Here is a 16933-nt window from a genome sequence, read left to right as displayed (position 1 = left end):
TTATAAATTATAGAGATTTGTAGATATAGAGATCCTAAGGATATCTCTATGATTATCTAAGAAAAACTAAAGAAAATTGCTCCACCCCATAGAAACAGTATGAAAATCTCCTACAAAGAGATCTTAAACTTATTAGGGGCAGGAGAACCTTCTATATTCTCTTGATTAAATGCTTTTGGCAACTTGGAGACCTGAAGGTTTTCTGGAAGGAACCAGACTCAACAATGAGAGAAGCGGCTGGTCAGATCAACTAATTCAACTTTACTGGACTTTATTTTGTCCTCATCTAGACCACAGAACAGCACTTGACAGAGGTGACCGTTTCTTAAAAGAATTCTAAATAAGTAAAAACCTTCACATGCTTTATAATATATATATACTACATAAGAGAAAAAGTGAAAACTCTTGCTCCCCTCTGCCCCTCATCTGTCTAGTACTCTCTCCGCTAGATGTAACTACTTTTTACTAGTTTTGTGTATCTCACCATTCTTTCTTCAAACACTCCTTAGTCTCCTTTGCCAGCTCTCTTTTATCTCACCTGGGCCCTCTCTCCTTCCTTATGTCCCCAAGTGACTTACGTGATTCCAGAGTTTAAAATACTAGCCTAAATTTGTATTTCTAGTCCTGACCTCTAGATTTGTACACCTAATAGCACCACTTGGATGATTCCTAAGCATCTCAAATTTAACATGCCTTTTCTTCCCTATCCCAATCAGCCTTCTCATAACAAACCTGGTCCTCCCCAAACCTTCCCTCTCCCAGTACTTGGCCCAACCATCCACCCAGTTACTAAATCCAGAAGCCTAGTCATCCTTGACTCTTCTCATTTCCTTATTCCACACATCTAATCCAAGACTCAGTCCTACTCCAAATATATTTAGTATCCACCCACACTGCTCTCCATTTCTTTGCCACCTTTCTAGTTCAGGCCATCTTCTTCTCTCACTTGGACTACTGCAAAATGGACTCCTAACTTCTTTTTCCATTTCTATTCTTGTCGCCTTCAATTCATCCTCCACATATGAGCAAGATTGAACTTCTTATAAATCATATTATTCCCTACTTGAAATGGTAGAATGACTTCCTATTGCACTCAAAATTAAATCCAAACTCACTCCCATGGCCTGCAAAGCTCTACACAACCTGGACCATGAGTATGCTTCCTACCTCATCTCACGTTCCTGTATTCCAGGTGTACTGTGCTAGAGCCTCAAATAGGCACATATCCACACTAACTCTCTCTCAGACCCTTGTTTGTTTCCTTCATAACATTTATTACACTATGTTTATTCTTTCATTTCTGTATTTATTTTTTTCTCTATCAGGCTCCTGACTAAAATATATGCTTTTGTCTTTGTTTCCCATTGTTTTCCCCAGAACCTGGTAAAAGGCCTAGGACACAAGATATTTGTTTACTGATTGGATGAATGAACAAATACAGTAGATTTCAGTGCTAAAAGATCTTTCCATGCAAGAAAGTTAAGTGCTAGAAGACATCATTAAACATCAAATTCCCAAATTTTAATTCTTAAATTCTGTGTTAAGGTTTACACAGATAATGTAAACTGTTAACAATAATACAGAAAAGGGGGAAAGCATGGCCTACAATGCCTCATTTGGTTAAGAATCCCACATATGTTGTAAAATATTCACAAAATGAAATATACATATATATTTATTTATTGAAATTTCATTAATAATAAACAAACAATAATCGAGTAAGCAGCAACAGAAAGACATGATTTCCAAAGAGGGTTGGGGAAAAGTTGTTAGCAACTGCTCGGCAAGCTACATGATGATAACGATGATAGCAATCATGGTTAACTATATGCCAGGCACTGTTCTAAATACTTCATTTATCTATTTATAATAAAGGTACTGACTTCATTACCTAGGAGGAAACTGAGATAGCAAGAGGTTTAAGTAACTAGCCCAAAGGTTGCACAGCAGTAGAGCTGGAATTTGAACCAAGGTAATCTAGCTTCATAGCCCTGGCTCTTAACACTAGCTACCTTGTCCTTCCAGAAAAATCTATAAAGACCAAGGTTATTATTAAAGAACCTTGAGAACAAGAGAAAACATCACAATGAACTACTGAAAAGATTATGTATTTCTGGACAAGGCCAAACTCTTTAGCAACTGTAGTTAGACCAGCTGGGGTAGGATTACTCAATGGGTTGCCCTTGCTTAATTTAAAAATGCCTTAAGCTTTAAGTATCATCTTTTACCTGACACAGAAAAGTATCTCCTGTTCAAATTTCTAAAACCTTAAAGGAGCATAATATTTTAAAATGAGCTTTAAATAAGGGTTTATATAATAGATAATATCAGTTCAGCAAATTCTATACAAAGTTGCTGTCCCAGACAAAATAAGGAGTTTCTTGAAGCAATAAACTCTTTAGAAATTTAACCCCCAGGGGCTGGCCCCGGGGCTGAGTGGGTAAGTTCCCAGGTGCTCAGCTTCGGGTGGCCCAGGGTTTCGCCAGTTTGAATCCTGGATGTGGACATGGCACCGCTCATCAAGCCATGCTGAGGCGGCATCCCATATGCCACAACTAGAAGGACCCACAACTAAAATATACAACTATGTACTGGGGGACTTTGGGGAAAAGGAAGGAAAAATAAAATCTTCAAAAAAAAAAGAGAAATTTACCCCCCCCAAATATTTGCAAGTCTTTGTGAAAGCAGATTATTAACTAACATAGCAACAAACAAGTTATCACTTCAATTCATCCAGTTTGTTTCAGAGTTTACTCAAGATTCTCTCATCTGGAGTTTACTTCCATACCAAAAAGAGAGAGACACCAACAAAGAGCACTTGGACAAAACAGCAATGATAATAAGCACCTGGCACTATAATCTCCAAGAAAGGGGAGACACTAAACAGGTTTTGTGAAAATCAATGGAAGCAAAGCATCCCCAAGAAGACAAAGAATTAACTTTTCTACAGTGGTTATTTACCCAGAATGAAATAATTAGAGAAATGACTACTCAGATTACCAGATAATTAACATAACAGAATATTAAAATTACAAGCAGCTTGGGGAAAATTTTTTAGCAGGAGCAAAGAAATTAATAGTTTCTTCCTACACATTAGTAACAACATTCGCTTAGCAGAAACACAGGTTACAAAGATCCTCTCTGTCTTTTCCACTTGCCAGAAAGAAGACACCTCGATACCTGATAGTAAAGAAGCATGATTTCAGAATAACTGTTCTGAAGACTAGAACTAATTTTCTTGTTCTCTTTCCTTATTCCATTCCACTGCAAATCTTGCCAAGCACAGTGTTTTTGTTTTCCTAGAACTTACAAGGCTAAATCAGCTAAAAAGGGAAAAAAGTATACACACAAATATATAGACTCCTTTAATACATAACAGAAAGCATTTTCATGCAAAACAGGAAATATTACCAAAGCATATGAAGACGCCCGGAGACAACCTTGGCAGAACAGAAGGAACACTTAGGACCTCATTTCCAGTTCAGATTCTGGCACAACCTAGGCCATACGACCTCAGGCAAGCCAATTACTGATTGTTTCTGGACCCCAATTTTCTCCTCTGTTAAATGAGAAGAATCTAACTATAGGTTCACAGAGGTTGCTTCAAATTCTAAGTATTTCTATCAGTAGGTTTCAATGAAATGATAGTTTCTTACTTAATAAAAGTAAGTAAGGCTACTTCTAACCTTTAGTTAACTATACATAAGCACCAAAATCTTCAGCTTCCTTTGCACTTGGAAATTCTTAAGTGACAATACATGATGACCAAGATGGATCAGATTTAAACTCCCAAATGCAAAACTATACTCATTTTCCAGTCACCCACTTATTAACCAAGATGACTAATTCAGTGGATTACAGCACCAAACTACTACTGGTTAGCTTTTATTGTGTTCAAAAGTAGGGCAAAGATCATCTCAGAAGCGCATGTAATAATATCTTTGGGTAAATAACAGAGTATAAAACAACAAATTTTGAAATTACGCAAAGTATTCGGCACTGATATATCGCCAGCTTTCAGAGTAAAATGACAATATAACCATTTATATAGCAATTTCACATTTACTACCTCACTTAATCACTGTGACAATACTAAGAAGTAAAATGAGCAGTACTTGTTATCAACACAGTCCAGATCAGCTCAGAAAGTTAGGTAACCTGCCAACCGTCATTCAACAAGTGTTGGAGCCCAGACTTCAATCCTGGTCTTCTGATTTAAAGTTTAATGATCTTTGAAATCCTAAAAAGTGGTAATTCAAGCCAAAGGCAGGAAGAAGTTGGAAAAATAAGAAAATTTGGATAACCGGTCCCTGGATAACTGAATTGAGCAAAAAGAATATAAGATCAGTTTTGGCCATTATAAAGTCAATAAGCAAATTTACCAAACGTTAAAACTAATGATAACATCTAATTTATATAATTCTACATCTCAAAAATCTTGTCGCTTCATTTCAAAGACAAGTGTGAAAAATTTTTCTAACTCACAACTAAGAACAATACATAAATTAAACAACAAATGATTAAACTAGCTATAGGTAAACTGCTAAAAGACATTAAAGCATTTACTGAAGTATTTCAGAAACAGTTATTCTGGAATGTGAGTCACAGAAATTAAACTGTATTAATCAAGGAGGATATATCTTTCAAAGGAATAGTCAGTGTTTTAAAATAATATAGGCAAAGAGGTAAAATATAAAAGATTTCTACTATAGAGTCATTTCACACCTATACAAATTGGCCACAGTTGTCTGGGAACCATCATCTCTCTTCCAAAGGTCAATAAAAACATAATCTAGAATGAATAAAGTTTTGCCTAGTAAATAATAATTTTTCACTATCATCATTTATGCTAAGAATACACAAGTAAAATCAGAACAAATGATAATACGATTAAAAGGTAGTAGAGTCGGAACATTAAATTCTCTATCATTACAACACTAGAAACACTTGCACAAGCTTCACCAAAGGATCTGTGCAATCTGTCTACAAAATTTCTTACAAGCCCCAAAGTAGAACTGAAAGACACTACAGTTAGGAAAAGGACCTATGTTGCCGATATAAGTAAAGAGTGCCAGAGCCAATATATTATGAGATCTTAGCACGGAGTTGCAGGACAACAAAAGATAATAGTGTAAAACCTACTGGAGGTCACATGTAATCTTAGCAGTGTTGATACAGGGCCACATATGGCTTCCTGGAGTTCTAGAGATTAAGCCGACCCTCACGTTTTATTGCAAATACCTCCACTGTAATGAAATACAGGGGTCGGAGGAGTCAGGGATTTGGAAAAGGCAAAGGACACTATTCCTCATGAAAGCAGTGGCAGATACGTGAAGGTCCTCTGAAGAGGTCTACGGAGCGAAGGCCCCATTCTCTTGGCCATCAACGCTTTAGACGGCACTTGCACGCCTGAATTTTCTTTAAAAGAGGATACATTTAGCATCATATGGTTGCGGAGGGCAAGAACCCAAACTGACAGATCCTGAGAAAGAGCTTGGTCATCAGCAGGGAAGACCTTCTCCATTAACACTAAGGTCCTGGACACCTGGGAGGAAGAGGTGATGGATATTCGACAGAAGCTTAGAACGGCTTCCAAGTCTGCGGCGTAAAGAGCGAATGGTGGGGAGTCCAGTGTATGGGTTCAACGTACCGGTGGCCAACCATGGGGAGCTGTCCCAAATAACCCGACTACCGCCAGACTAAGACATCCAGAGTCAGCAGCGCCCAGCACTGCTTGCACGGTGGCCCAGATCTGCACGATCTAAGCAGGAGAGCTCCGGAAGAAGCTCTGAGGATAGTCTCAGGCTTCCGTCCCTAATTCTCAGCGCTGGTTTACCTACCCGCTCTGATCCTGGCTTCTCCAGATCTCGGGAACCTGGAAGCGGCTCCTGACGGACTCTCACACCCGCCGCTGGGCTCCGGCCAACCGGAATTGGCGCACGTCACTTCCGGTCCGTGTCCCCCCCAGGAGACTGCCTCCAAAAGAGAAACGTTCCCCCGACCTTTCGGCAATCTAGGTTGATCGTCGGGGGATTTCAGTTCGGGTCTAGGTTCAGGACCTGCGGGCGGGGCGAGAAGAAGAATGACTGTACGCTTCGCGGTTCTTGACCCGGAACTTCTTGCCAAGGAACCCCGGAAGAGGTAGCTCCCGCGATAGAAACGTGTTCGCTACCCAGAAGTGAGCAACGGAAAAGGCCCGAGTGAGGCGAGGAGGCGTTCTAGGTAGGTCGGCCCCTCACAGGGCGAAGGAGAGGGATGTCCGTCTCCATTCTCTTTCCAGCTGGAGGGTTTCTTCCCACCTCATTGCATTACTTCCGCCCCCCACCCTTTCATCTTCTCCTTCGTAAACTCTTCCTCCCAGTGGCCGCTGAATCCACTATTCCTGTTCTGCCAGGCGTCCTGTGAAGGAAGGGACCGGGACCAAGGGAAAGCCTCTCTTCAGGCCGCATCGATGCGCGCGCTAGGACTGTGAGAAAGTACCGAGCAGGCCTCACGCTCTCTGCTATTTACTGAATAACCACAGCGTATGAAGTTGTTGAGTCCTATGCGGAAAGAAAAGGTTTCTAGGAATATGATCGAAAATTTTGTCCGCCTGTGTTACACAGACAGAATGTCTAGAGAAGTATTTAATCCTTGAACATTATACCCCAGGCACTACACTAGACACTGAGAATATGACCTACAGTAGTTAGTATAAGTGCTACAGCATCTCAGAAGAGTTGATAATTAAGACTGACTGGGGGATGATAAGGACTTGAGAGACAGATGTCATTTGAACTACGCCTTCCCGGGTGAAGAGGATGTTTTTGTTTGTGTCTGTGTGTTTAAGAGAAGACAAATAGAAAATAATTTCGGGGAGAGATTGCTGGTTGAAGGGAAAGACCTAGTAATTTGGTGTGGCTGGATAGTACAGTATGTAGCAGGAAGGGTAGGTTAGAAGGATCAAGTAGGTTGTAAGCAGATTGTGTAGTGTTTTAAATTCGTACTAAGGGATTTATGTTTTGTCCTTTAGGCTTTTAGCCGGTGATTTTTGAGCAGGGAAATTGCAGAATCAGATTTGTGTTTTAGAAGTATAATTTTGGGGGCAGATGGACTAGGATGCACTAGGGCACGCACAAGTCAAGCAAATGTGGAAAGATTAGAGGTAGAGAAGTTAATTTTGGAAGCCTTTGGCCAAGGGATATTTAGGGCACTGGCAACAGAGATAAGGAGATAGGTTTTAGACAGATAAATTCAGCACGGTTTGGTGACCGGACGTGGTAGGACAGAGGAGGAAAAATCCAGGGTTACTCAAAAATCAAGAATACAGAAAATGGAAGTTCATGAGGGAAGTGAAGATACTGAGTTCAGTTTAGGACGCAGTTTAGGGTACTTCGTAGAAATCTAAGTCGTGAAATCTAGCAGAAGCTGGAAATTCAAGTTTAGAACCTAAGAGAGGCTTAAGGAGTCCTTGGCTGTGATGATTTGGGAATAAATGCAATTGTTCATCTGGCAAACTATTTGTCTGTTTCCTCCTACTAGAATGTTAGCTGCATGAAGAGTGGGACTTTGCTTTGTTCAGTACTTTATCTCCAGGGTCCGGAACAGTGCCTGGTGCACAATGGGCCCTCAATACAGATTGATTGATTGATTGAACGGGACGAGAGTGTATAGACCAGCACCATCCAGTAGAACTTTCTTCAGTGATGGAAATGTTCCATATCTTGCTGTCTGATATAGTAGCCACTAGGCACTTTTAAGTTGATGAGCTCTTGAGCACCTGAGGTTTGACTAAGTGCAACTGAAGACGTAAATTTTTATTTAATTAATTTAAGTTTAAATAACTACATTTGGTTAATGACTACCATCTCGGACAGTGTAAATATAGACTGAGAAAAGGGCCAAATGTGTAGGCTTGGGTTATACATAACATCAGGGGCAAACAGAGGACGTAGAGCCTGAGAAGAAGACTGTGGAAAAAAGCCATCAGAAGGTAAGATGATAATGGGGTGAAGTTGGGTTAAAGAATTCAAGGGAGGAAAGTTTAAAGAAAAGTTACTAGTGAGTAGTGCAGAAAACTGGAGGCCTAAAATGAGGCAACTACATTTGGCTAATAGCAAGTGTCTGATTCCTTAGCAGTTTCGTTTGAGTGGGGAAGGGAGGCAAGTAATTGAAATTTAGAAGTAAAGGAAAGAGGAAAATTGAGGCAATAGTTTAAGGGTCAAAGAGGATTTGGAAAAGTTTTTTTAGGTTGGAAAAGACCAAGGAGCAGTAGCCAGTGGAGTGGGATTAATGGGTGGAGCTGGATTCAGGAGGTAAAGGGATCAAGAGCATTGGTGAAAGCTGGTTTAGTCTGGCAGAGGAATTAAAAGACACCAAAAGGGTTTTGTAGGCCATGTTTGTTTTGCAGTCCCTTCGTTACCCAGGATTATCTATTAGGCTATGCATATTTTTACTTTAGTGTCAAGCACTGGATTTATTAATATGTATATAGTAGATATGCAGAAAAAGGGACAGGCTGAAACACCTTTTAGAGGAGTTAGATGATAATCTGATCAGGCTGATGAGATCAGAACATCCTAAAGAACAAAGCTGTTATTATAAATTTTAACATTTTAGAGTTAGAGACCTCATAAAATATGGAATGTAAGTGATAAACAAACTTGGTAATTTCTGGAACTTTCTCTGCTTTCTGTTTTCATTGACTGTTCTTGGTGTAGCTGTTTTTAGATGAAGTTGAGCAGCTTTCTGTGATGACGTTTAGATGAGTATATTTTATATTGCTCTTTTAGTTATGTTACTGTCAATAAGCAGCTTCTCTGATCCTTATTTTTCTCATCTTTAAAATGAGGGCCAGCCTGGTAGTGCAACGGTTAAGTGCACACGTTCCGCCTTGGTGGCCCAGGGTTCCCCCGTTCGGATCCCAGGTGTGGACATGGCACTGCTTGGCGCGCCATGCTGTGGTAGGCGTCCCACATGTAACATAGAGGAAGATGGGCATGGATGTTAGCTCAGGGCCAGGCTTCCTCAGCAAAAAGAGGAGGACTGGCAGCAGTTAGCTCAGGGCTAATCTTCCTCCAAAAAAAAAAAAATGAGGCTAATAATAGCTTCCTTTTATTTTCATAGCAACAATAAAGGAAGTAAAGGGTTTAACATGTTATCCACCACATAATAGGTCCTGTATATGTAGTTCCCTTCTCCAGATAGTACCTGCCTGAATCTGGTATATGGGATATTTGGTTACTTTGCAAACTAGAAATTGGTGCAGAGAATCCTTCTAATTGAATATTTGTTCAATTTGGAGTCTGGCTGCTACATTATCAGAGAGAAGTCCTAATATGTCAGCATCATGTAGTAACTAAATGACAGATGCGTTATGAGATAATGTGTACTAATAGGAATTTAACTTTTTTCTCTGGCTGTAAAGGCATCTAGAGCCATAAAATAGTATGTCAGTACAGCCCTGTCAGGCACACGAGTGAAACAGGACTGAAACTAGGTGCTGACAACTTGCCCTATGTGACCCTCTTAACTTCTGGCCACTCCACGTCACTGTTCTCTGAGCCTTAAGTGTCCCTAAATATTCGTTTCCTCAGGATTCTGTTTTAGCTCTTTCTTCACTCTACATACTTTTCCTGGAAGTGGCCTCATCCACTTTCATCACTTTGGTAACCTCAGTTATATATTAAAGTCTCTTAAATCTGTATTTCTAGCCTAGGCTTATCTCTTCTGACCTCTAAAATGGTATGTCCTTTTATTATTATTTATTTTTATTTTTTTTGCTGGGCATCTCTAACCAGGATGTCTTTTGGTCAAACCAAATGTAATATATCTAAAATTGGTTTCAGTATCTTTTACTTTCAAACCTGCTATTTCACCAGAATTCTCCTTATCAGTAAATAGCACCTCCATTCGTTTAAATCTAGGTGTCATTCTAAACTTCTCCCTTTCTTTTATCACCAGACTTCTAGTTAGTCACCAAATCATACAGACATGCCTCAGCTACTTCTTTCCTTTCCTGTTGCCACTACTGTTGTCCAGATTAGTGTCATCTCATCCTGACTACTGGGAAAGGCAAAATAGAGTAGTGTTAAGAACCTGGACTCTGGAATCAGACTACCACTTACTAGCTGTATGAACTTGGCAAGCTACTTATATTCTCTGTAACTTGATTTCCACATCTGAAAAATGGGAATAATAATTATATATTTACCTTCAAGGACTGTTGGGGGTGTTAAAAGAGACAATTCTTGTAGAGGGTTTAGCCAATACCTAATAAATAGCAAAATACTTAGCAGTTATTGACTATTACGATTATTACATTATAGCAGCCTCCTAATTGATCTCCTGTACCTGTTCTTGCCAACTTCCAATTCATTCTTTACACTGAAGCCGCAGGTGATATTTTAGAAAACAAAAATCGTTTTCCTGCAGCAGCTTCCCATTGTCCTTAGGGTAAATTCCAAACTGTTTAACATGGCTTAGAAGGCCTTCTATGGTCTGTATCCTGCCCTTCTTTCTCTGTTTATTCTCTGCCACTCTTCCCCTCCATCTTTCAGCTATCTAGACTGCTTTTGCATCATTTGACATCCCATTTTTCTCCCTTCTGGCTTTCCCACTTGGTGTTCTTTCTGCCTGAAGTGATCTTTCCTCCTTCTATCCTCTTAGTCATTTGTTGCATTTTAAGTTTCATTTCCTCAAGGAGACCTTCTCTGACCTTCTAAACTAAGCTAAAGCCTTTTATGTACTCCCTTAACACCTTTTCATAACATTTAGCACCCTTGTAATTACTAGTCTGTCTCCTCCACTCATCTATGAACAATTGGCAGTGGCCTGTATTGTTCATCACTACATACTCAGCCTAACAAAGTACGTGCCTGGCACAGAGGAAGCCAGCAAGTATTTGTGTTTTTTGAACTTAACTTCTCTTGGCCTCAATTTCCTCATTTTCAGTATAGAAATAATCCTGACTTCTCAGTTATGTGGATCAAGTGACACAATACATTCAAAGGATCAATGAACTTTAAGCTGTGAAAACATGAAGTTTTATTAAAATAAAATGAAGGAAATTCAAAATTAGGATTGGGCCACTACTAGGATCGGGCCACTATCCAAACCACTACTAGGATATAAGCTCTGTGCGAGAAGGGACTTTTTCTGCTTTGTGCACTCCTGTATCCCCTAGACCCTAGAGCAGGGTCAGTCAATATTTGTGGAAGGCAGGCAGCAATATATCATAAAAATAAAAGAATTGAGAAGGCACATGAAGTTAGTGACACACTTTTGACTATACTTCAGATACCCATTCCTGTACCTACGCTCTGGACTTTATATCACTTTACAGTGTTTTGTTTCCAAAATCAAAATTCCAGGCTCTAACCACAGCCATCTGCCTTTCTAGCTTACTTCCATCACACTTGTTCTTTAATAGCACATGGCCATCCTTCTGTATCACCTTCCTGTCTTTAAGTTGTTCTCTAAGAATAGCATTGCATGGTCTGTCATTTCAACATTCTAGCCCTCACCCTAAATTCCCTTAGACCATTGTATCTTGTGCTTACTCTTAGCAAAATTCAAACCTGTATAAATCCAGCTATCTATTGTAATAGGAGAGGAGGATGAAGGAAGACTGTGGGCAGATCAGTTTGTATGTTTGGAGGAAGTGATCAGGTGGTTTTAGTCTCTTGACTTCTATTTTCTCTGTGAAGTGTGAAGTCATCTCTTCTTTATTTGTATCTATACACAGGCTGCTAAGTACTGCTGGAGAAAATCACAAGAGGTCAGTATGGTACCATTATAAAATTATCATTCTTAACCATGTTTTCAGCATTCCTCTGCAATCCTACCATGTTTTGCTGCAAATTTTATTTCAGTCTTCCTCTTCTCAACTCCACCTTGACTTTGGTACACCTCCCTCCCTCTAAGGAACAGCTTCCTGCCTGCAAATCCAAGACCTACCTGCATCTGAAACTGTCACATTGGGAAAGGCGCCCCTTCTTTCCCAGACCAAATCTTTCCATAAGGACTTTAGGTCTTCTCCTACTCTGGAGCTTTGTATTCTTGATTATTCTCTCTATCTTGAGCATCTACCTACCTTTCCTCTGGCTCTATCCACTGACAATTAAATATGCTCAACATTTAAATATACTCATCTTTCCTTTTTTTTTTTCTTCCTGAGGAAGATTCGCCCTGAGCTAACATCTGTTGCCAATCTTCCTTTTTGTTTGTTTGTTTGTGAGCCACTGCCACAGCATGGCCACTGACGAGTGGTATAGGTCCATGCCCAGGAACTGAATGTGGGCCACTGAACTGCAGCATGCTGAATTTAACCACTAGGCCACTAGGGTTGGCCCTCATCTTTCCATCTTAAGAGAAAAAAACAACCAGACACCTTTCTTTTTCTTCAGATCCCCTTATATTCATTGCCTTTTCTTTCTGCTCTGTTTCACTTTGTCTCTATTTCTTAACTCCACCTCAAACTAGCTTCTGCCCCACCACAACTACCCCACATTAGTTTTTTGCTAAAACGAATGGGCACATTGTGTTAGAGTGCTATTGACTAGTCTTCTGGAAATACGTTCCACACCACATTGTCCTGGTCTTCCTGCTTCCATTTCTGTAAAAATTGGGCATTTAAGAAGGTAGCTTCAGAAAGGATTGCAACTAGACTAAGGAATGCGTGAACTGCTATAAAATACAGAAGGTTTTTTGGTAGGTGTTTCAGAAAGTGAATAGTAAAGGATTCTAATGGACTTCAGGGAAGTGAAGATAGTTACAGGTTTTTTGTACATTAAGTAGCAATCTCAGAGAAATTAATTTTGTTCTAGGGAGGGCAAGGTTGAAATTTAGATTGCAAGTGTGGGGATACTGTTGGGTTGTTTCACTTTTTTTATTAACTGCACCTTTGACTTAGATCCAGCCTGTAAAAAGGAAAATATAAGTACAGCACTGTAATGTATTAAATTGTACTTTCATAATTTGGAGACAAACGAATTTATAAACATTGTTTTGTTTTGTTTTCTTTCCCTTCAGACATGGCATGTAATCCATTCCTTTCTAACAACTACTGAAGGTCTATTGCCTGCCTTATCTCATTTATAATCTTCCCAGTCCTTCTTTGAGATCTGGAGACAGCCATGATTTATATGAAAATCTGTTGCTTTTTTGTTTGTTTTGTTTGTTTCTGAATTAGAGACAGGCATCATAAGGCACTAGAGCAGTGGTTCTCAACCCTATCAGACCCAACACACACTTTTTTTAATAACAAATTATTTGTAATGAATGTAAACTGGTGCAGCCACTTTAGAAAATATTTTGGCAGTTTCCTCAGAAAGTTACAAAGTTGCCACATGACCCAGCATTTCCACTCCTAAGTATATGCCCAAAAGAAATGAAAACATATGTCCACACAAAAACTTGTACTCATAGCAGCATTATTCATAATAGCAAAAAAAAAAAGTGGCAATAACCCAAATGTCCATCAACTGATGAATAAATAAAATGTAGTATATCCATACAATGGAATATTATTCATCAATAAAAAGGATTGAAGTACTGATACATGCTACAACATGGATGAACCTTGAAAACATTATGCCAAGTGATAGAAGCCTGAAACAAAAACCCACATGTTGTATGGTTTGATTTATATGAATGTCTAGAATAGGCAAATCCATAAAGACAAAGTAGATTAGTGTGGTTGGCAGGGGCTGGGGGAGGAGGAAATGGGAAGCAACTGCTAATGGATACAGGGGTTTCTTTTGGAGCAGTGAAAATGTTCTGGAGTTAGATAGTGGTAATGGTTGCACAACCTTGTGGGTATATTAAAAACCACCGAATTGTACACTTTAAAAAGGTGAATTTTTTGTGAATTATAACTCAAAAAAAGTTTAACATCTCCTATATTATCCTCATATTAAAATATTTGATACTACTACACAATCTACCTACCATATACTTTCAAAAACATTAATATAATGTCCTACTTTTAACATAAATGAGAATAAAAAGGAAATTATGTTAAGGTGTGTATTTTCAGGACTGTTGTCTATGCCATGCAGGTTCCGCATTGCACGATTCCAAGGACACCACTTAATAAGCACTACAAATATGGTGGCCCCTTGTATTTCAATATATAAATTCTTGATACTATTCCACTAGAAAAAGAAACCGTTGGTGGTTTACATAGAAACATCATGAATCCAACAGCCTCAAATGTAGACTGATACAGGTGTTTTAGTGGTGACTCTAATACCATGAACAGCTTTGCTGGGGTAACAGGAATTTCTAAAATGATAAAAGATAAAGGCTGATTTTCCTTTGTTTCATATGATAGTTGATAGTTACACTTTTGGTAAATTCAGTGTATATTAAAACTATGCAAAAAATACTGCTTACATGTCAAATGAAGTTGGATTCTAGTCTCAGGTATTAATAGTTTTTCACCTACAATAATGTCCAGGGGGACAAGTCTTTTAGGATTCCATGCTCAGGTCTTGCAAATGTCAGCAGTGTACCTCACTCCAGGCCCATTATTGTGATAACCAGGAACTTGTCTGAGGGGTTGGTACCATCCCCAGTGAGACCCTCTGCATTATGAAGACACAATTAAATAAGCACTATATTCCAGAAAAGGGATGAGTTATTCTTGGTTTCGTTAGTCATCTTAGTAAAACAGAAATTTCCTTTCTCCACAAGACTTAGGGAAGACTGTGGAACAGAGCTTTCATATATCCAAGAACCAGAGAGATACTCTTCGAGATTCAAAATGACCTAAACTGCTTCAGTTGTGTTCTTGAATCTTTTTGACTACACAGGAGAAAAAAAAACATTTACTCTCATAAGATCTGAAATATATTTTGCCTTTTTCCTGGATGACTTCATATAGTTTTAAAACATTGCTGCTTTTTATCTGATAAGCCTATAACTTTTCACTGCTAGATAGTGATAACTTTTTCCCTTTCCTTTAAGATGCTCTCCAAATCCTTGGTTATGGAATATTTGGCTCATCCTGGTGCGCTCAGCTTGGCTGCCGGAGTTGTGTGTGGCATGTTCGTGGGCTGGGGCCTCCGCACACACTTTGGGCTGACCCCCGAAAGCTCAGTGAGCAAGACAGACACAGAGACTGGAACTGAAGCAAGCATCTTAGGAGAAAGTGGGGAGTACAAAATGATTCTTGTGGTTCGAAATGACTTGAAGATGGGAAAAGGGAAAGTGGCTGCCCAGTGCTCTCATGCTGCTGTTTCTGCCTACAAGCAAATTCAACGGAGAAACCCTCAATTGCTCAAAGAGTGGGAATATTGTGGTCAGCCCAAAGTGGTAGTCAAAGCCCCTGACGAAGAAACTCTGGTTGAATTATTGACCCATGCAAAAATGCTGGGACTGACTGTAAGTTTAATCCAGGATGCTGGACGCACTCAGATTGCACCAGGCTCTCGAACTGTCCTAGGGATTGGGCCAGGACCAGCAGACCTAATTGACAAAGTCACTGGTCACCTAAAACTTTACTAGGTGGAATTTTGTATAATGATGGTCCCACCACCACAAATATTTGAAACTGTCAAATTAACAATAAAAGCTGAATGTCTTCCCCCAACTTAAGTATTCTTGAGATGAAAATCCATTTCCGTGTTCTTCTGTTATGTACTTGGCATGATACAGTTACCTTAGGTTTAAAAAAAAAAAAGTTGTTTTGGTTTGTCTTTGTGGTTCAAGTGATAGGTGCTAAAACAAAAATATTTAAGGTGAGAGAAACAGGTCACAACAAAATTGGATTACAAAAGGGGAAATTTCCTATGCATGGTTAGGTTCCTCTGTGTTAATAGCTCTTTTTCTCCCCCAAGACTATCTTGCTCTCCCCTTTGGAGGATCAGGAATTTCCATCGAATGCAAACTATCGTTTCTTTTCCTGTCGTCACTCTTTGGATGACAGCCTACTTCACTGATACAGTATAGCCATCCACAGTTATTAATAGATCACGTTATAGCCACCCACAGTGGGAGTGTTGTGGTTTAAAATCTGATTTTCTGGATTTTTTATGTCTCAAAGTTGAGGTTTTATGGCCTTGATATAACCCACCTGTGCAGTGTTTCATGTTCATTTCCCCTGACCCACACTGGCCAAAGCTTCTCAAAGTCCTTTGCTTCCTCCTTTTCCTAACAGTTGAAGGCACTGAAACTTGTGAAGTGACTTGTATGGACCTTGAAGGTGATAATGGGCCCATGTAAGAATTTATGGTAATTGGGAAGTGAATGTAGTGTGTCATCCTAACATCCCACTCTTCCTTTACCTAGAACTTAAGAAACTAGACAATTATTTAAGGGCACTTTTATTTCCCTTTTGATCTTTATACACTTCACAGGACATAATCCCAATAATTACTATACCAGCTGCCCAGAATATGAAGTTTCCAACTCTGAAAGCCACATAGCTTTCTGATCTCTTGCAAGAAGCCATTTTTCCTGAAAACCTTCTTTTAGGGGGATCCTGATATTATTTCTAAATTCAGTATATCCCTAAGAACTACAATGATGCTAGGGCAAATTTTGGTAATAGCTACATGTTAAGTGGCCCTAACTCTCCATGGTTAATTTCAACAATTAGCATTAGTTAGCAGTTAACTTCGACATAAGCAGCATGACAGCACAACTTCAAAGTCTAAGGTCAGTGGAGCCTGTGGGCAGAACACTCAAGACTGCTGCGCCAGTCTTAAAGGTTCTATTTGGTCAGTTTCACAGTTTACACTGGCATGTGACAGGAGAGGAGAAATTGCACCTGTGAATGATGCCACAGTAGCAACTGTTTCTAAATAGAATGTTTATACTGGATTCCAAAGTGATGCAACAGTATGTAACTGAGCGGAAGAGAATTCAATCCTAAATGCATGATTATGGTTGAGGTCATTTCTGAGGCTTGCCTCAGAGACCGATAGCTCCAAGTTCAAAATGCATTCCC

At 39.4% G+C, this 16933-nt stretch overlaps 2 protein-coding genes across 7 annotated transcripts in view; one reads left to right on the top strand and one right to left on the bottom strand.

The window, feature by feature from the left end:
- VMP1 (vacuole membrane protein 1) overlaps positions 1-6157 on the bottom strand; it is a 125512-nt gene extending 119355 nt beyond the window's left edge. For 2 of the 3 annotated variants that reach the window (XM_070562344.1, XM_070562343.1), the window contains exon 1: positions 5841-6121. The gene's annotated coding sequence lies outside the window, so the exon portion shown is untranslated. Of the gene's footprint in view, positions 1-5840 lie in introns of all 3 variants that reach the window. The other variant, XM_008541411.2, reaches the window with a different exon arrangement.
- PTRH2 (peptidyl-tRNA hydrolase 2) lies at positions 6082-15574 on the top strand. Of its 4 annotated transcripts, none has more exons than XM_008541393.2 (3): positions 6098-6222; positions 11726-11758; positions 14950-15574. In XM_008541393.2, exon 3 carries the CDS (start codon positions 14950-14952, stop codon positions 15487-15489), a length of 540 nt encoding a protein of 179 aa, XP_008539615.1. In that variant the 5' UTR covers positions 6098-6222; positions 11726-11758; the 3' UTR covers positions 15490-15574. The 4 variants fall into 4 exon arrangements, with proteins under 4 accessions (XP_008539608.1, XP_008539615.1, XP_070418447.1 ...); XM_008541399.2 differs by lacking the exon at positions 6098-6222 and adding an exon at positions 7860-7972; XM_008541386.2 differs by lacking the exon at positions 11726-11758 and having other exon boundaries at positions 6082-6222.
- The last annotated feature ends 1359 nt before the right edge of the window (positions 15575-16933 follow it).

Source organism: Equus przewalskii, chromosome 10, assembly GCF_037783145.1.
Source record: "Equus przewalskii isolate Varuska chromosome 10, EquPr2, whole genome shotgun sequence".
Classification (NCBI taxonomy): Eukaryota; Metazoa; Chordata; class Mammalia; order Perissodactyla; family Equidae; genus Equus; species Equus przewalskii.
The sequence above is the reverse complement of the archived record's forward strand: the minus strand, read 5'-3'. Positions and strand labels throughout refer to the sequence as shown.

Bases quoted from the DNA above. Each gene is read 5' to 3' on its own strand.
- PTRH2 (XM_008541386.2), top strand. From the start codon at position 14,950: ATGCTCTCCAAATCCTTGGTTATGGAATATTTGGCTCATCCTGGTGCG.